The following is a 21,197-nucleotide window of genomic DNA, read 5'->3' on the forward strand; positions in this document are numbered from 1 at the left end:
TGGCTTAAAATGATTTGAATGAGCCATGCCGTCTATTCGCACCTCAGTTCTGATGATCCCTTTGCAGATGACCTTGCTATCTCAAAGGCGTCCCTTTTCCATGTCACTCGATTAGAGGATCAGTGTAACTAGTGAGACAGTACCATTCCTAGACCAGCAACACAACCAAGATTTGCCCAGGATAGGACTATATGGTCTCTCGTAACGTCCAGCCATGCGCCTTTCGATCCTTGCTCTCTAGCTGAACTTCAGTTTTAATGCCGTATCGGTTACCTAAAATGCTGTCCATTTGTTCATTGACCTTGCGTATTCCATTATATATCGTCCTATGCCCTGTCAACTAGAGCCAAAGACGCTTAAAATTGCCAGGGATCTGATTTATAGTTCCGTCCGTCCCACTAACATTTCCATTACTCCGGCATTTCAGCTTTACGTTGCCGTCCGTACGCCCGACACGCATATTGTATGTCTTGATTTCGACAAGTCGTCCCTACAGATTCGAAACCTATATACTGCAGACACGGCTAGCCATTTATTCACGGCTTACCCTCTTCGACACTAGTAATTTATGGGGTGCTACCAAACTCAGAATGTCCTCCACATCTTCTTCTACACCTGAATACAGGATAATTCCTCAGTTGGTTTGCTGAGGAGAAGTCAGCTCTTACTTATATCCTTCCCCACAGTCGGGGAAAAAGTCGGAAAGACATTTCGAGTCTACCCGTCAACATCAGTGAACCAGTCAATGCCAAAGCATTCCTTTCTGAGAGTCAACCACCAGCATTCTCTAGAATCTTGCTGGCATAAGGTCCGATTCGACTCCATCTTCACATACCTCCCGGCTTTAGACAAGTTCTACACTGCGGTCAGTCTGACTTTGCCTCCATCTCTATAAGCAGCAACCATCGTCCTATCAATCATACTCTGATTCACTTTCAATGACGTGGTGACCAGAGAAAACAAGGTACGGGATCGTTCGGTATTCAATCAAAAAGCGAGCTGCGATGCCAATCCTAAGCATGAAGACAATCTGCTAATCAGTTTCGGAGCCAGTCCGGTCGGGGATAGGAAACAAAGTTCATCTACTCCCACGCCTGCGCTTGCTCGCCGTTGACTCGTTTCACTCAAACGAACGCAGACAACTATCGGCGATAAACTCTTCTTTGAGTCTTCAAACTGAGTTAGATTGGTCTCTTTCCACCAAGCAAGCGATCCATCATAAATTTCTCAGAGAGGCTTTGGTTTTCATTTCCCAAAACCTTTACTTTCGCTCCCGTTCCTTTTCAGACGGAAGTACCGTCGGAATCTGTAGAGAACACACTTATTTAGCAAGAGATCTGGCGGATCGTCTAGATGCGGACTTTGGTGACTGACCGGTGTCCACAATCTTAAGTCTTTTCCTAAAACATTTTCGAGTTGAAACGGCAGGATCAGTCGGCTTCTCCTTCAGTCCGAAAGAATATACTTTCTTTCACGATCAGACAGACGAACATTTTCAAGTTCCCGTCCACATCTCCTTACAGAAATTTCTGTGGTTTACATACCGAGGTGATTGTTATTAGCTTCGATCTCTCTCCATGACTGAACATAAGTCGTTGGGCTTTTCAGAAACTACTCACACTGTATCGTATCCCATGTTTCGAACGACTCCATCTATTTCACCATGGCGTAGTTGGACGACATTCTCAAGAACCATATGAACAGTTCCATTCTCGTGATTGGAAGAACGATCTAATTTCCCGGTTACATCATCTAGGCCTTCTGATCATTGTAAATTTCCATTGTTTTGTCCATCCCATTGGTTTATCCATCTGTATATGGACCTTCTCACCCACTTCAACCTGGTAGGTCATAACCACCTTCGGGTGGTCCGAATCGTGGTCCTCACAGAATCCAATTCCCACACAAACAGATCACAACCAAGACGTTTCTACAACTTTTACATGCAGTAGCAGATCTTATCCCTTTGCAGATGACCTTGCTATCTCAAAGGCGTCCCTTTTCCATGTCACTAGATTAGAGGATCAGTGTAACTAGTGAGACAGTACCATTGCTAGACCAGCGACACATCCAAGATTGGCTCAGGACAGGAATACATCTCAAACAGATACCCCGGATGTGACTATATGCACAAAGACAAGAACTTGTGGTTGAGCAACCCATTTCTTACCGGACTTCGACACCATCAACTACCATTGGGGTACCGGAGGACACCGGTAGTCTCACAACAACCTCTGGAGTTGAAAACTATCTTCAAAGCCTGTAGGTTTGGAGCAATCATCTTCATTAAGAGACAGACCTCATAATTTCAGCCATCTGCTGTGCTGTTACCTCTTCAAACAGCGGTTAAAAGTCATCCCAACTCTACATTTAGGTCTGGGCATTCGATCATTGGTGCGCACAACGCACCATCGGCATCCAGAGCAGACATATTCCAGGCTGACTCAGTATATTGGCACATTCATTATCAAGGAGGGAATAAATTCTCCCTACATATTTATCCTTCTATCCAGTGTTTTTCATCAGATTTAAGAGTTATGTGGGCATTTGATGATTGGTCTTTTACAACCAGCTGAAATCACACACTGTCCACCTTCGTTTCCCTATCACCGAATTGTTTTCCTTTGTGGAATCTTTTCATGGTTCTGACTTGACTGACTCCCAAAATGTTCGAGCATTTGGTCAGAAGATTGCTGAAGCTCCTTTCATACAAAACCGATGTTAGTGTTTACTTCGGCTTGCAGAGCCCGTGAATTACCTGTCGTCTTTGTTGGTTTAGCCTACTGTTTATATCGGGTGTCTCGGTGGCCCTAATGACGCAACTAGTTGCGTAGTCAAGAATTGATTGCCGTCAGTAGTGTTACGTCTGGGGGCTCAAACTTAAGCAACAAGATTATTTAAAACCTAAACAAGCATTACAGGTTTCCAAAATATAAATATATATCAACAACGCGAAAGTATTAAAAATAACTTAGTGTATGCTTTCTTAATATGTAATCATAATAATCCTAATTACACTAGTCAACAGCCGAAAGGCCTCCAAAATAAATGTAGTCAAACTTTACTAATTCAGGGTCACGTAGAATAAAAATGTTTAAAATTATTTATTGGCTCTAGTTTTAAAGATATGATACTACGTCAGTATATACGACCCCTGACTTGGGAATGGCGGAGGATAATTGAGTTATAAATATAAGGGATCTTCAATTTAAACCATAAATTACTAAAATCTTCGACTGGATCTCTTATTAAATCATATAACTGAGTTTGGGCAGTACTTGCTTTTTAGGCAAAACAAAGAATGAAGCAATCTGAAGCTGGTATTGAGTCATACATGATATGAATTGAATCATGTTATTCCTAGAAGTCATTGATGATGCAATCATAACTAAGCTTAATTCACTCTGCTGAACAAATTGCCCTGTATCAGCTCTGTAAATCATACAGTGTAGTGCTCTCGTCTATCAGTGTTTGATATTAGAAAGAGACACATGTCTGTTGGCCAAAGTGAGCCAAGATGCCGTGTACTTGTATGAACAATGCAGATAACTTGAGCTGTGTTTGTGGTGGAGTGACGTTTGCATCAGAAAAGCGCAGTATAAACACTATTGCCAAGAAAGCCTATCACCGTTATTTTGGTTGAAAAATTAGATATCAGGACAGGTTCCCACGCATATGCTTCAACAATTTTATAGGAATCTTCGCCAATGGTTGAACAGAAAAAAAAGAAATATATGCCTTTTGCAGTGCCAATGATCTGGAGAGAGCCAGCAGATCATATCAGCAATTGTTACTACTGCATGGTGCCTGTAGTTGGGAAAGGTGTGTCAAAGAAGAAAACGTGGACTGTGCATTATCTAAATCCGTCAGCTACACGCCCAGTACCGTACGGAAGAGGACTGCCAGTTCCTAATGCACCCGAATCATTCTCACTTGAGTCAGACGAGGAAGAATAAGAGTATGATATTCTAGTCCTGAACCATCAATGTGACATGGCCCCTATTTTCTACCTTCCTCCTCTCCTAAACCACACCTCATAACACAAAGTAAACTGAATGACCTTATCAGGGATTTGGAACCATACTAGAGTAAGACAGATCTGTTGAGCTCCAGACTAAAACAGTGGAATCTCCTGGCAACTGTTGTTAGGGTTTCCACGTTCCGTGACCTACAAAAGGAACTTGTCCCATTCTTCTTCATGGAAGGTGACAGGGTAGCCTGCAACAATATCGATGGTGTGATTGGAGCCCTCAACATCGTTCATGATCCAGATGGCTGGAGATTGCCCATTGATTCATCGAAGACCAGTCGTAAATCAATTCCAGTTGGTTACGCTGTCCATATGAAAAAAATATATAACAAAATAAAACAACTTTTGAGGTGTATAAACTATGACCAACATCAGTGGCAGCTTTGTGGCGATTTGAAGGTTCCAGCTCACTTGCTTGTCTCCTGACTGGATACACAAATATTGCTGTTTTATCTGCGAATGAGATAGTCGTGCGAGATATTCCTATTACATCAAGAGAAGTAGACCACTCCACCAGTAATTGGAGCCTGGGAGTAAAGGTATTCATCATCCACCACTTGTTGAATCAAGAAAGATTTTTTTTACCACCCTTGCACATGAAGCTGGGTTTCTGATGAATCACTTTGTAAAGGCCATGGACAAAACACAAATAGCTTTCAAGTAGTTCCGTAGACAATTACAAGGTTAAGGGAAGCTAAGATGAAGGAAGATGTCTTTGTTGGTCCTCAGATTCGTGAACTTCTTAGAGATGATGCATTTCGCCGTACAATTCGTGGCAAGGCAAAGACGGCACGGAAAGCCTTCCAGTTAGTGGTAACACATTTTCTCGCAAACAAGACAGACATATATAGGGAACTTGTGGAAAATCACCTCAAGGTATAAAAAAGCATCAGTTGCAACGTGTCGCTAAAGATACATTGTTTGTGTTCGCATCTAGATTTGTTTTCATCGAACTGCGGAGCACGGTGAGCGATTTCACCGGACATTGTAACAATGGGGAGACGCTGTCAGGGTAAATGGAGCCCATCAATGCTTGCGGACTATTGCTGGACGGTGACAAGAGATGCCTCATTTATCCTTTTAAGGAATAAAAGAGACAAGCTAAGAAGCCCCAAGTAGACACTCAATAAGGACTAAACTATGTATTTATATATGCATAATAGTTCTTTGCCTTTTGTTTCATAATAAATATATTTATATAACTCTTTTGCTGTTTTTAAAGTGTTACATAAACAGGACAGGTGAAATATTGTCATGTAAAACAGCCATAAAACATGAAAAGACCTAGGTTTACAATTTACGATTAAAACTCTACTATCTACACAATATACAAAGATATTAAACGTAAAAGAAATATCTTAAAAACAGTAGCCAATCAGTTGTTTTAATTGTCATATTTGAATTCAGCACATAAAAACCCACAATAAATATAACATTTTTTCTCTGAAACAAACGGCTTCTAAAAACAAGTGTGATACTCTCAATCTCTCACAATCCGATAACTATTCCAAGATCTTTTCAACGAAGCTTCTAAAGTTGTTATGTGTTACCGTAATGACACCACTGAACTGAAGACAGGTAATAATCCAATTATTTTTACTTCAGTAAAATCTCATGAATGTAGGTTATCAATGAAGTCCTTGAAAGTTTCCCATTATCCGATGAAATTAACTAAATATTCAAGTCCTTAAATATAATCACATAATCTTCAAGGTAACGACCATTTAAATTAATGATTATCCACTCTGCTATATCTAATGGACGTATACTTATTAATTGCTTCTTCTCTCAAGGACTCTTACGAAAACTTGCATAATTGAAACAAGAATTAAAAGAACGGTGCTTGTCGTCATTATACAGTGTCCATTTGCGTTTCATATAAACAAAGTCTTATATATTTCTGATCTATCTTCACAATTATTCCTGATTCCTATAAAAAAAATCAAGGTGCACAGGATTAATTAATTAATAATTACGTCGCCATGCAAGTGTATCTGTTACGCACGACTGCATATAACACCGACTCAGTAAAATCATTTTTGGTGATGTATACTTAGTGTTGATGGAATATGGGCTAGTCCATACATGCAAGGTGACGTGTGCCGTTTAACCACGGACCTGGGTTCAAATCTCCATAAAGTACGAATTAAAATCTCTTTATATATATATATATATATATATATATATATATATATATATATATTAGTAATATTAAATGAATTTAGAGTAGTCACTCATATAGTAATACTAAAAAGTTCAATAAAAATGGCACATATGAATTGTGGCGTCCAGTTGACGAACATGAAATCTCTTTAGTCGGACCGTTCCTTCGGATAATCAAGGAGCTACCACTTATGACCACCCCTTCCCAGTCTGTCGAAGGCTCCCATAAAAGCCATCCTTATTCGCTACAGACCTGTTGGTACCAAAGATTAGGTCTCTCAACACGAGATAATCACTATCAGCCGCCGGGCCAATATCATCACCGACAGCAGCACAAAGGTTATTCAAAATCCCCCAGAGTCATACAACTCTGCATCCAAGATACTAGCTATACAGCTAAAATCACGCCTCTGCGTTCAGACACATAATCACAACTCGAAACATAGACAGCCAAACATCCAAACAGTTAGACATTCGAACAAATGAAATTTTATTGACTTAAGCCGTGTTGTACGCCCGACACGTCATCTCCAAATACTGGTTTGAGCGTTGCGTATGTGTGCACGTGGAGTTTGTTATTACGTATTAAATCATTTTATCGGAACTACAGCTCAAGATTATTACCATAATAAGCAGGTTCCTATATGAATCTGTATCCGACATAAAAAATGATACAGAACTTAAAGATCGCGAACGTTTTTTCATCATTTAATAATGCAACATTTAATTCATTTCATATGTTCAGTTATAAGAATGACTAAATATAAAGCAGACTATAGTGTCTATGACACAGGTGTGACCATCTGTAAAATTTAGAAAAAAATATTAGAACATTCAATATATCGAACAACTCCATCACACACTATAGATAGCGAAAGCAATTGACTTTTATATGTCACGTGCCTAGACAGCTGAAACTTTTGCTCGAATAAAGTGGACAGCTTCTTGACAAAACCTTCTGTTTTGTGATGTTACTGTCCTTCTCGAGTCTATGAGTACCTGGCTATGGTGCAATCCAGAACCAGAAAGTATAAGTTTATCTGTTTTCTCATAGGATGCACTTCGCTCGTGTAGCATGGCGTGAACCGAACTCAGTGTTTTGATATAATTTTAGACGTAAATAAATCACTCAATGGTAACTTTGTAAGCAGAATCGAAACCCGGGAACATTTTAGTTCAGGTATACGAATACAAAATTCCGTGTAATTAAGTTCAGTTGTACAAGCGGCTACCTGACCTAAAGTGACAATCAAAGCCTCAGGACGAACTCTCTGCGCAGATTTCGCTAGATTTTCCAAGAAATGTTATGTGTTAAGAAAATCTCATTATTTTTTCTATCCGGTTACTCTGCTCACTGTTTTAGAGAGAGGGTTTACCTTCATATTTGGAATCCAGTATTCTCCACACAGTGGTTCCTTGGGGTATAGGTTTGTTATTTAACACACCTCTGTCTATTATCTATTCTCCTAACGTTAATGTGAGCAGGAAATGTATTCTAAAGAGAAAGCAAATGTTTTAGAACATAATCTTCGGCTTGGACACTTGCCCTATGACATTAATTCAATACCCTCCCTTTCGCCCGACAGTGGGAGCCTCGTGCTATACGACGTTGCGCTTTTATTTGTAGCCGGCAAGGTGATGTAATGCGCAAGAGCTATTGCCTTCTGGCTATATCTTATAGACAAAAAGGACGAAATTTCATCTTTGCGAGGACTGGATTCGGGTGGTAGTAGGGCTTATATTCCTAACTTTAATGTGATCGATTTGCTATACAATTTTCTTTTAATATTGAAATCCCGATTGATTAACCGGTTTCATGACGACGTTATTAACCGTTCCATGACAAATCAACCATAGTTTGGTTATGTTTCCAGTCGATGCTATGAAAATTGATTCATTGGAATTATTCACCTCCAGATATTTTTCTTTTTTACAAGAATACAAAATATTTCGTACAATGCAAATGTATTTCCATTCCAGGGATAATCACATTGGTGGCAGGTCTCGAAAACGTTATAGGCCCAAGCTCAGTAACAGGAACGTGGTGTTTTATAAGTGATAGTTTAGCATCTGCAGAGAGAACTACATGGATCCTAATTGCAGGAAAGAGTTGGGAAATGCTGTGCTATATATTGTCCTTATCCATCCTCGTCCTGCTGAAATTAAAACTGGTGAGTTGAAGTCTATCCAATGATTATTTTGGAACCGAGCAAAAATACAATCCACATTAACTGGTTCGCGATAGGGTTACATGAATATTCAATAGAAAAAGAAAAAGGAACATAACGAGGTGATATGTATATTCCTTTAATAAACCCACTGTAGAACTAATTTCTAGGATTCGTCTGCAGCATATTTTGCCGGAACATTTACGAGTTTTAGACTATTCCGGCCAAAAATGTAGAATTAAATCTCAAAGGTGCTTGAAAATCTTCCAATTTATAGTATATTCGACGCTCCCGTCAGATACGAATCAGTTTTTGTTGTCAGATGTCTCAAAGATTGCCAATAATGCATGATCAATCCATCCATCCATCCATCCATCCATACATACATACATATTGACTAATTTTTTGTTGTCAGTAGTCTCAAAGATTGCCTATAATGCATCCATTTATCAGTCCATTGATCAATCCATCCATCCATCCATACATACATATATCGATATTGACTAATTTCACCGATCTTATTTATCGTAATATACTTAACATTTATTCTCTACAGTACTTTTCTCGACGTCCACTGAGGGAGCTGAATGCAGATTTCAGGGATGAAGACACCCATTATTTGTACCTGTGGTTGCTTTTATGGCTCCTTCGAGTCTGGGGCACCATCCGTTTCCTGTTAGTTTGGATAGGTATTTATGATCCTGATGTCTTGTTAATTCTTCAAAGCATCGGCGACAATGCACAGGCTTTTGGCAATTGCATTCTTTTCTGCGTTTTGGATAAAGAGGTTATGGGACATATAAAACATACATGTATTTCTCCTACATTTGAGGAGGTCGAGTATGAACGACTTATTCCTACATCAGAAGGATCTGCGAATAATGAAACACGTATATCCTACAGTACAGTATAAGAGTGTTATAACGGCCATTAATGGAAATAACGTAGTAGTGTAAACTAGACGAATACAAAAAATACAAATCCATAATATTGATACAAACTTTATTCTAGCAGATTGTATATAAATCACAATTGCTACTTACGGACCTTGTGAGCTAAATTAAAACATTCTGATATTTTATATCGAAATATACTATTGTCGATATTGGAAGAGGTCTAGTCATCAATCCATTTATCAGTCTGTTCATTCAAACATATACACATAACATAGATTGATTTCACCGTCTTACTCATGGCAACATAATAAACAGTTTATTTATATACAGTATCTTTCTCGACGTCGGCTGCGGAAGCTGAACGTAGATTTCTGGGATGAAGATTTCAGGGATGAAAACACCCATTATTTTCAGCTGTGGTTACTTTTTAGGCTCCGAGGATTTTGGAGCACCATCCGATTTATTAAAGTCTCCTTCAATAAAGATATTTATGTTGTATAGGTCAAAGCATCGGGGACAGTGCACAAATGTTTGGCTATTGTATTCTTTCCTGCTTTTTGGATAAAGAGATAATCGAATGTTTCAAGAACACGTGTACGTATTCTACATATAAGGAATATGAAATACTTACAGACATTTCAGAAGGATCGGCATATAATGAAAGGCGTGTCTCTTACAGTGCAGTATTATCGTTTTAAGACTGGCATTAACGGAGACAATTAAAAAGATAAAGAAACAAATGAGTGCAGTCAAATGTCCGATCAGAACGTTGTAAATTGATAAATTAATTCCCTTAGATACGATACAATAGTAGTCTTAGTTACGATACAACCGTGCAATCAATTATTACCACAGTTCGGACAAATGTCTTGTTTCCATTATGGTATAAATTGTTTGTTTACTTGAGGAATATTGTTCAGCCGTGACTTATAATTCTCAGAATGCTACTATGAACAAACTATTCTTAATTAATCCAGTAAAATTTCCAGAATGACTATTGCCTGGAAATTTACTACAGACTGTAGGTCCTAACAGAGTACAACTCTTGAAGACTTATATTAATCACCAAAGTTAAAAGACGTAAAGAAATGAACACCGATCAAATTACCTCCCATGAACATACATACCGGTTACATTGCTTTGCAGTAGATCAGAAGAAAATATAGTCTCCCAAGAGGTCAATGTATACTAGGGGCATATAACAGTTTAACATTATGGGGCACAATTGGGATGTGTCAGCATTATACACTGGGTCTGAGTGACCACAATCTGATCTAAACTGACCAGCATTTATTCTGACTGACCAATACATATCCAAAATACTCTATAAATGGAAGTTCGCTTCCGTGTACATAAAATATTACGAAGGTTGGCCTTATTCTATGAACGCATTTGGAACACTGTGTTAACTAGGAAGGTGTACGTTGTTCCACGAACGTTACTGCATCATTGCATAACTTTATCGAAAACAATTTAATCAGTAATAAAACAGGGTAAGGTCTCTTGCATGTTTAAGTATACTGTTGTTTTCAATTACTGGAAAATTTAACATTATGGCCAGTTTAGCTATCTTTGGAAATTGTATTTGTATATACAGACTACGGGACTGATGATGATGATGATGATGATGATGATGAAAATATTGTTGCTAATCAGATCTGAAACAGGGATAAGTCTTGTGACAAATTGGTACCAGTCAGATAACGGAAAGAGAGAAAAAGAAACAGACCAAGTCACCAAAAATAAAAGATATGAAATATATCCAAAAGTGGCTGTTGCAAGATAAAGTGAGACCCAGATCAATGTACAACAGGATCCCTCAGCAATTAAATGAAATGCTTGCCTAAATGTTTATCTTTGTGAGAAAAATTGACGGATCTGAGTACTTACAAACCAATCTTAATTCTATATCATACAGTATAGATGACTGCCTCAATGACGTGCATTATGAAAAACTTATTAAGGACAGACAGTTCCATAAAATAATCCAGGCAATTACTGTTAAAAATGGACCTTTAAATAAAGGGTATAGGAAGCAAACGTCGAGCATCTTAATCTGAAGACGAAGATGAATTGCTTACTTGAATTCCTCGTTAAGGGCTGTTTGAAAGTGGTCCAACGAAAGTTTTGGATTTTCAATCACGTATGCTAAAAAGGATAGCTATGCTTGCTGTGGCGTTCACCAATATCGCTTTTGAGAACAGAAGCATTGATTGAAAACAAAAAGATACCTGATGCACCAGAGGGTCTAATGAATTAAAGGGCTACCATGACGCTCATTTAGGTTTCAGACCCCAGTCAGTTTAGATTCCGTGTGTATCCTCCCCAGCATGCTGTATTCCTAAGCAAGGCTATACCAGTTCAATGAGTCGTATAGGTCTATAGTGACACCGGTAATGTTAAATCTTCATAAACCCCAAAGTGCCCCTTCTACATTAAATTCTGCACCATTAATCATTCATTAATTGAGTTATCCCTTCTTAATCAACAGGAAGACACTTAAGGATGATGTAAATTGACAATTATTAAAGACACGCAGATATTCATCGTAGTCCAAGTTCAGTCTGTCTGTAATCGAGAAATAATTAATAATTAAATAATATTCAAGATTGTATTTATGAGAGAATAAAGAAAATAAGGAAAATGTATAAACGATATAAACAATAAACATGATTTGAGCATATTAAAATTATTTGAGTTTGTTTAATGCATGCGTACCAAGCTTAATTTGTCTTATCACCAGAAGGTGCAATCGATGAAATTAGTCCTTGAGGTAAGTTACATTTCCCTGCAATGAAAATCTCTCTCTCTCTCCTTTTTTTCTGTCACACCAACACACACACACACACACACCAAAATTGGTGAAATCCACAAATCTATTTAGCTTTATTTTATATATATCTTTTGAGGAGCGTTTCTGTTCCTAACCTTCTTAGTATTGTCTGTTTTGCAATATTTGGCACATTCCCGTAAAATTACCATGCAGTCTGTTCTTACGCATACAGTATTCTCAGAGTCTTTGAGTACTACCTGGCTGTGAAGACCATGCGAACTTTAACGCTTACGTGGTTCCGGATATACTCTTCTGCATGCACAGAAGTTCACTTTGCTGGGTGTTTTTTCCCAATACAAACCTTTCTGTAGGTCTAGTTACATTTCAGCGCCAGCATGCATCCCGCAGCGTGCAGTGATGAAACAAGAGAAACATCGATAACCGATGTACCATTGCTAATGCTTTTACTGGAATAGTGTCCTTCAGCCGAATCGACTTTATATACATGTAGGCGTGTGGACTAACGTGTGCCTGGTGCTATTTCATAATCCAGAGGCGCTGTATCACTATATGTGGATAAGAGATTTTCCCGGATGGTGTTTCGGTGCATATATATATAGCACCCAATAACCTTTAGACAACCATGAATTTTAATGTGGATGAGTCAGCGGGAGGCCGCATCATACGATTATGCCAATGTCTGATAGGAAAGTTTTGAAGTTCACTGAGGTGTAGCGGAAGATGAAAATCTATTATGTCGTTCACGCGGACATTGAATGTCTCACCTTAGCTGTGAGAGCTTCGCTTCTAGATGCAACCCAGATGTCCAATCAAATACGATACAAATTGATGAACAAGTTCATTGCGAGTTTGCTACACTATTGGCAGATGCGATATAGCGAATAAGTCGCCGGGCGCGAGTTAAGGCCATTATGTGCTGAAATTGCGAAGAACTTTGACAATGGAACTGTTAAAGCTCACGATCACTATCACATCAATGGCGCGTACAGAGGCGCCTCACAGAGCGCTGCACTGTACCGCTGCGAAATTTTCAAAGTAAACCTCGAATTCATGTAGTGCTTCACAACCTTTGCGGGTATCATGCCCATATAATAACGCATTGAGTTTCAGCTGCATTGAATGCGACAAAAACATTACCCCCAACGTTATTGAAAACTATACGACGTTTTATCTGGCTCAGCTGCATTTCATTGAATTGTTACAGTTACTGAATTTCAGAGTTGAAAAACTCGAGAGTAACCTTGTGGCTGACTCGGCGATCGATTTAAGATTACTAGCTATTACGGTGGTGATGATAAGGAAAATTATTATATTTGATTTGTTTGCTCGCTGAGGAGCGTACCCGTACAGTATATGAGTGATTGGAAGCCGTTTGAGAAACTCATTTCTCTCTTATTGACACCTTCTATTCGTCGTTGTCTCACGAAGAACTTTCTGTCAACGAACACACACCTGCGAACAACCTTTGGTTCGAATCTGGTGGTCAAAATCTTGGCAACTGTCGTGATTTGTATCTGCTTAAGGATGTGTTCGTGCTCGCAGAAGTCTTCGAGACGTCTCGTGATATAGCCATGTGCCCGTACAAGCTCGATCCTGCGCATTACTCGTCAAAGCTACAAATTGCCTGGGACGACCAATTATATATATAAAAAATGAAATTTTTAACTGATATTGGTTAACATTTGCTTATCGAACGTGGTATCGGAGTGAAATTTCTAATGCAAGTTACCGACACTACAAGCGTACGCGAGCAACCTGATCGTGTACAGATACTGTTCAATTAAACCAAAAAGTTACATTATCTATCTCAATACTAATAACTGCATGTTTCAATCAATGCCTGTAGGTGAGTTCACATGCATAGATCCCACGGATGTAGACGTCCGCCAGTACGATCACAACAGCGACCAAGGATACTTCCTTGAAGCTGACCTGAGGTATTAGACGAGATGCACAATAGCACTAACGTTTTTGACTCGTATGGACATTCACTGCCGCGTGATGTTGTCCATTGTTTAGTTCTGGGCTTTACCTTCCTTCCAAGATAGCAAATGTTTTATTCAATTTTACGGTTGCGAGCTAAAACAGACGGCCTTATATTTGGACAATTTGTGGTTGACGCACAGCATGCACACGAGGTAACCATTATCACTTAGAAACTAAGCTTGATAGTACAAGAAATATTTACATTAACGGTCTCGATAGCGCAGCGAACCGACCCGTCATTGAATCTTTAACCAGATTTGCCACCAACATTTATTTCAATGAGTTTGCAAGCCTGTTTGTTGGTGGTGTCGACCCTGATGAGAATGGGGTTTTTAAGATCAATCTGGAAAATTGCAAAGATCCAACGTGGACATCAAATATGTTGTTTTAATGCCACAAGGAGCTAACACAAAAACCCTCGCGGAAATAATCGAAAACCAGAGTGTGTTGTTTCAATTTATCAACAGAAAACTACATGAATGTCGCAATGGTTGTCATGAAATAATGCGTGGATGAAGAGGTTGAAGAGTTCATCTGAACCAGTTTAGAGGCTGGTTGACAACAATGGAAATGTTGGCGAATGATCACCAGCATACTAGTGTGTCACTTACGCTAACCACCGCAAACGGTACTGTTCCATCACCTTTCTCATGTGCAATATTGTTATCATTAATTGCCAAAGATGACATGCTGCTAAAAGGAGGTTGTTCATACGATCTATTATTACATATACATTATGGATTCTGAACATCCACGCGGTGTTGATAGTGCCGACATTGATGGTGAGTTAAGAAATCCGTCCGATTCATTCCCCGTCACTTATGTTGCACTAACATTGTCTCAAGCAAAAAGGGACAAATCTCGATTGTTGATCACCAAGGTCACTCTTTTATGCTTAACAGTTCATAGGCGAAAACCTGAGGAATCGTTTAGGACACCAAGGACGGGCGTAATTAGTATGGTTCTATATCAACTTGGTGCCATGCCTAGAGAACACACTCTAGCTGGTGACATAAATATTACCGCAGGTAACTATTTGTATGATATAGTAGCAATTATACCAGTAAAAAAGGGTAATTGGTTAAAATTGCGGGTGAGTCTTGCACCTGGAGATGTTGTAATGAGTCTGAAGAAGATCAGCGTGTCGAGCATTGGTCTAGTGACAATATTAATAAGCTACCGACACGAAAAAATAATCGAAGTGGAACAATAACTGGGAAATGAAATCGCCAGGATTCAGTTTTAATCGCAAAATACAAAATATGTGGCCTCCCAGCAACAGCCATTGGTCTAACCATACCATTAATAACCGATGTAACTGGCGTTGTTAGTAAAATTATCTCCCTAAGGTTACATTCACGAATACATGTTAACTAGGAAAGTATCACGGCCGATCAAAGTAGTTTCAGCACAAGTGCTAAGCTATACTCCGAGGCCATAGAAAATAAACTATTAGGATGGAGGAATTAGAGACCATGCTTCTTGATATCTCCGCGCATATCTGTTAAAACGTCCACTGAAAGCTCAGTTTCCCCAAACGTTAAATTTCTTTTCGAGAGATTAAAAAGTATATAGAATCCCTAAACAAACACAGATCCACCTCCGCAAATTATTGCGGAAATACATAAGATACAGTGTGCAAATTGTGCATAAGAATTCCAAGAAATATATATGATCATCTAAATTATATACCATATGGAATGTTCTCAAATCCTGTATCAACCGGAATGATCTACATACTATACTTCATAGTATTCAGAAAATAAAAGGTCTACTATCGATATATATATATATATATATATATATATATATATATATATATATATATATATATATATATATATATATGGCTTATTATGGAAAATATTGACTCAGAAATGTTTTGTGGTGTGGAATAAATTGCTTGATAAAACAACGGAAGATAGTCACTACCTAGAATCCTAATGCTTTCAAAGATTACATCAGCATCTGAAGTATCATCCTAAAAAGTATTTTATCGAAAAATGATTAGGAAAGGGATAACAGACGACATGATAAACGAAATCTGGAAAAAAACGAAGTATGAAAAGAATGGATGGCTGATCAGATAGCCGCAGATCAATAATAACAGTGATACAACATCTGACTTGGGCGCCACCTGGGAAATTTGCTTGGGGGCTCACACGGTTACATCACGCGTATATAGAGAATCTCCAGTGGTCGAAAGTCACAGATGTTATGGGTTGGGAACTATTAGGGCCTTTTCCGACTCCATTGTGGAGTTCGTACTTTGTTGACTACTGATATTTATCATGGCACATATACGCCTTATACGGGGTGAAGTCGCTGTGTATGGGGGGAAGTATTATAGGTCTTAACCCTATTTGGTAACGGAAATTTCTAACCGCTGTAATCTACAGCTGTACGAGAGTGTTATTATTATAAACACTTTCGTACATAAATCTGTTTCTTGGAAGAACAATTCCACTGAATTGTTGTTGTTGTTTTAGGGTTTAACGCCATTTTTCAGCACAAAATATATATATGGCGGCCAGTATTACTGGTGGAGAAAGAACCATGGAAAACCACGGCAGAACCACAGACCCACGAGAAGCTACTGGCAGGCTTTCTCACGTACCCACGCTAGCCGACCCTGAGACTCGAACCCACGCAGACAGAGGCGAGATGGCAGTGATCTGTAACTGTAAGCACTTTAGACCACTCGCCCACTCGGTGCCACTCGCACTGAATTGTGAGAACTCCAGCATAACTCATCATTTAATGCATAAAACGTATAATTGAATTCGGCTAGTCGATTCAGCCATAAAACATGTCTAATTTGAAACATACAATAGTCTATTTGACTGCGTGGTGTAATTGTAATATAGTTCTGACTCTGTACAATTTAGAATAAGTTCAGAAACATTCAATACGTGAAACAATGATATCACATAGAGCGAATAGCAAAAAAGAATATATTTTCATTTTTACATACATATTTTGCTTAAGATAAAGTGGAGAGCGTCCTGTCAAAACAAACCCTGTATTGTGAATATTCGGAGAGACTTGGGAGCTATAAGTAACATGGTTATGGTCCAATCCATGGTATTTTGTCCATGTAGCAGTGGGTAGACCGAACTCAGTCTTTTGAAACAGTTAAGAATAAACCACACACACACACACACACACACACACTGGGTAACGCTGCACGTGGCAACGAAACCCACGTACATGATCGTACAAAGACATTTTATTACACCCAAATCCTTGGCAAAAGCACCCCCATTAAAAAAGTGGAAATACTTGTTGACTATTACCGAATGTGAGCAAAGATATAGCAGGACACTGTGGGAAAAAGATCTGCAAAGCAAACAATGCTCATGTTACTGTCCTCCATAGTTCCCATCAATCTGATTGCGTTGGCGAATTTGCTTTGTTTCAATACACAACGGGCTGTTGGTCTGTTTTTAAACACAAATTCCCTTCCGATAAGCTGTTTTGAATTTTCCTATCGCTCACACTATAGTCAAACAATTTTCAATCAGGGAGTAGTTTTGCTCGCGAGGGAGAAACCTCCTACGACGGTAATTTGATCCCCTTTTGCTCCTGTTTCCAACCTCCAATAATCCCGTTTCGAAAGCATCCATTCTTAAAACGAATGATATATTAACTTTTAGCAACTTTAGCATTGACACACTGACCAAATTTCCCTTATGAGCATATAAAGATCTTTCCTGGCGTTCATCCAAAGAAACCTTTTTTGCTTTCCCTTTTCTAGTTAAATCCGTCAATAGGCTATCTATGGCGGTCGAATTTGGTACTAAGTTTTTATAAAATCCTATTAACCCAAAGAGCGATGAAATCTGTTAAATGATTTCTAGCCTAGAAGCCTCTATAATTTCTTTAATTTTGTCAGGGTGAAGCTGTAACTGCCCTGTCCCAATTACGTCCTACTTACTAGAGAGCCAAATATTTCAAGTTCAAACATGCTATAGTAAACTTGAAAGGTCTCGCTTGCGGAGTTTGTTGTACAAATTGCGTAATCTCGTTATTTGCTCTTCTCAAGTATGCGTGTACACCGGACTATCGTCGTCAAAACTATGTTTTCTATGCATTCTAACAATTTGCGTATAAGACGAGCGCACGAAGATCCTGCGTTGACCAACCGAAAGGCATGACTTTAAAAAAGTATATACCTTTAGGTGCTGAAAATGCCCTTAACGTACGGGTTTCATCGGCGATGGGTACCTGCCAATATCCTTTTGTGACATTTAATTTCGAATATATTGATGCAATGACAACTTTGAAAACAAGCACCCAATGTATGGCATCGGTCCGCAATAAACATGGTGATTTTAATACATCAGTGAAAGTCTTTGCAAAACGGCATTTACGGCTTTTTTTCTGATCCACACAGCTGCAGAAGTTATGGGGAGTCTGAGGGTTAAATATCTCCTGGTCCAACTACAGTGAGTGTGTGTTTTTGTGATTTGGATTTTTAACGTAGCTTTAATAATTTTTCAGCCATATCGCTACGATATCTACAGTGTGATATGTATCATAATGTCCCACCCAGACACATTATCCTGACACCAACCAGTCCTAACACTAACCTTTTAATGCTGAGCGCCTAGCAAGGTAGCTGTTAGTACCATTTGATAGGTCTCTGGTATGGCTTGGTCGGGGTTTGAAACTGCGACCTTCCGCGTCCGGGGCAGACGCTCTAACCACTAGGCCACCGGAACGGTCCGAACTAGAGTGAGGATGTACCATTTCTATTGGTTTGTAATAATAAATATGGATTCCACTTTATGTATTGCTGCCATTTTAATTGTGGTATCTATTAATATCATATAATCTAATGATATTCTACTTATCCTTTGAGAAGCAGCAGGGAAGATTAACAGACCATTTTTTCCAAGCAAAATAAACGCTCCTACGAGAACTTTTTCTGTAGAAGCCTCAGAATTCAAAAATAAAGCCTTCCACGAGAATTAATTTTCGCGCATTCCAGACTTAGTGCATCTGGTGTGTATGCGAAGTGTGTCATAAAATATAATATCCGAGACAGAAATAAACGAGGCGGAATAATTTTTTTGGTTATTATTTTTTGTTGCCACTAGTGGCTGCTTTGGTCCATTTTACGTCACATTAAAATAATAATGATTAAAAATAATATGAGCTCGAGCACCGGTACAATTGGAGAACCGCATTCTGCTAGATTAGCGCGAGAACAATTAGCAGCATTAAAGAAACTTATTCCCACGAAGGAATTATTCAAGAAAAATGTACGTGAATACGAAGACGCGGAGCAGGGATTTACCGAATTATCTTCGAAATTGTTAAAGCCAGTCACGGAAGTAACCGAAAGAGTCTTTTTTGGCGACGAGGAAGATCCGGATATCAGAAAACGTGGAATTCTTCCTGTGTTGAGAGGCATTGAGGAACATTCACGAGTATTACCGGAACGACTAGCAATACTAGCACAACAACATGATCAAGCACAACCAACAAAAGCAATTGGTTTTAAAATAAAAAGGAAAAAAACTGGAGCAAAATCGTTCCGTCTCGAGGATATAAGAGGAAATTTTACCGAGGAAGGATGGGAAATAATATCACAGCCGTTCTCGACGATTTATGATATAGATAAATTTGGTAAATTTGCGGAAGATTATTTTAGTGGTCGAGGAGAATATCTGACTAATGAAGGGAAAAAAAGATTCGCAAATCGTAAAATTTGGTATAATATGTTATATAAAGTTTACTCGGGAAGATCACAGGTGAGAGAAACGGATCCATATTACAGAAGATTTTTAATAGCCGCAAAGGAAACACAAGATTATAATAAGGAACAGGCGGAATTGCTAAAAAAACCTAAATCTTCACGAAGAAAAGCAAAACCAAAAGAAAAAATTCAACCACAGGAGTTTGAAGAAGAAATTCGACCGCAGGAGTTTGAAGAAGAATTTCAACCACAAGAATTGGAAGAAGAAATTCAACCGCAGGGATGAGGAGCAAGAATTCAACCACAGGAATTAAAGGAAGAATTTCAACCACAGGAATTAGGAGCTAGACCAAAGGAAAGAAGTCAATCTCAGAAAAAATCAAAAAAAAATCAAAAAAAATCGAAAAAAGATAAGAGCGACCTAGAACCAATACCAGAAGAAAAAATTCAACCACAGGAAGAAGAATTAACTGAGAAAGAAATTGTAGCTATTCCGAGAAGATTATATGATCCTAGTAATCCGCCTGCTGATAATTATTTGAAAAAAGAATATATTGATAAGATCAAAGATGATTTTACAAGATTGGAAATTGCTTCGGATTATTCTCCGGAAAATAAAAGAATATACTTGCGAAAAAAATTCGTTGATTTATTCGGACCAAAAACATGGCCGGCGATAATTTATTTTGCTAGTTTAAGGAGGCCGATTGATTTATACGATCTCGGATTTTTAAATTTTAAAAAGGAGGTTGATGAATATAGAAAATTACAAGTATCAAAACCAAAAACAGGAAGCGGATATACCATTTGTCCGGACAGCGTTGTTAACGACGTATCTCGCCTCGAAATACTAATAGGAGGAAAACGAGCTGGAAATAATTCTTCTGAAATAATCAACGAAGCCTCAGATATTTGTCAGCGATTTTTCCGCGGCGGTGTTATTAATTCCTACGTTTACAAAGAGCTCGTTGACGAACTTATCGATTAAAACAACACACTTGAAATAACATGATCGTTCATAAACATCAACGCAGGCCTAGACAGGTCCGCGTGGCTAATTCTCGATTACCAGTATACAAATATATTCACGGTAACGGATTCGGCGACATCGTCAAAAGTTTCGTTACAACGGTAGTTCCTAAAATTGGACCCACAGCTAAGCAAATGGCATCAAAGGCAATAGGAAAAATTGGCGAGACTGTTATCTCCGGCGTTGGTAATTTGGCCAGTAAAGGCTTCGATGTTGTCAAAAGCAAAATATCAAATTTAATGCGTAAAAAAAATCAGCCTGTCAAATTACCTAGCACCAGCGAAATGCCCGCTGATGTCAGTAAAGCTATAAACGACTCAGCAAATAAAAAAATAAATGACCTAGCACAGGAAGTTGCAAATACAAGTTTCATATCAGGTAGCGGTCTTCGTTTTAGACGATAATTTTAATAATAAATGTTCGCAC

The 21,197-nt window shown here is 38.6% G+C and overlaps 1 protein-coding gene across 1 annotated transcript in view; it reads left to right on the forward strand.

Annotated features, from left to right (window-relative positions):
- LOC149796112 (uncharacterized) overlaps nt 1-11,803 on the forward strand; it is a 54,081-nt gene extending 42,278 nt beyond the window's left edge. Inside the window, exons 4-5 of the mRNA XM_089964196.1 lie at nt 8,174-8,364; nt 8,918-11,803. Coding sequence (XP_089820322.1) covers nt 8,174-8,364; nt 8,918-9,274 — 548 coding nt within the window. The 3' untranslated portion in view covers nt 9,275-11,803. The remainder of the gene's footprint in view (nt 1-8,173; nt 8,365-8,917) is intronic.
- Nucleotides 11,804-21,197: the final 9,394 nt, after the last annotated feature.

This window comes from Sinohyriopsis cumingii, chromosome 7 (assembly GCF_028554795.1).
Source record: "Sinohyriopsis cumingii isolate HCF-2022 chromosome 7, ASM2855479v2, whole genome shotgun sequence".
NCBI lineage: Eukaryota > Metazoa > Mollusca > Bivalvia > Unionida > Unionidae > Sinohyriopsis > Sinohyriopsis cumingii.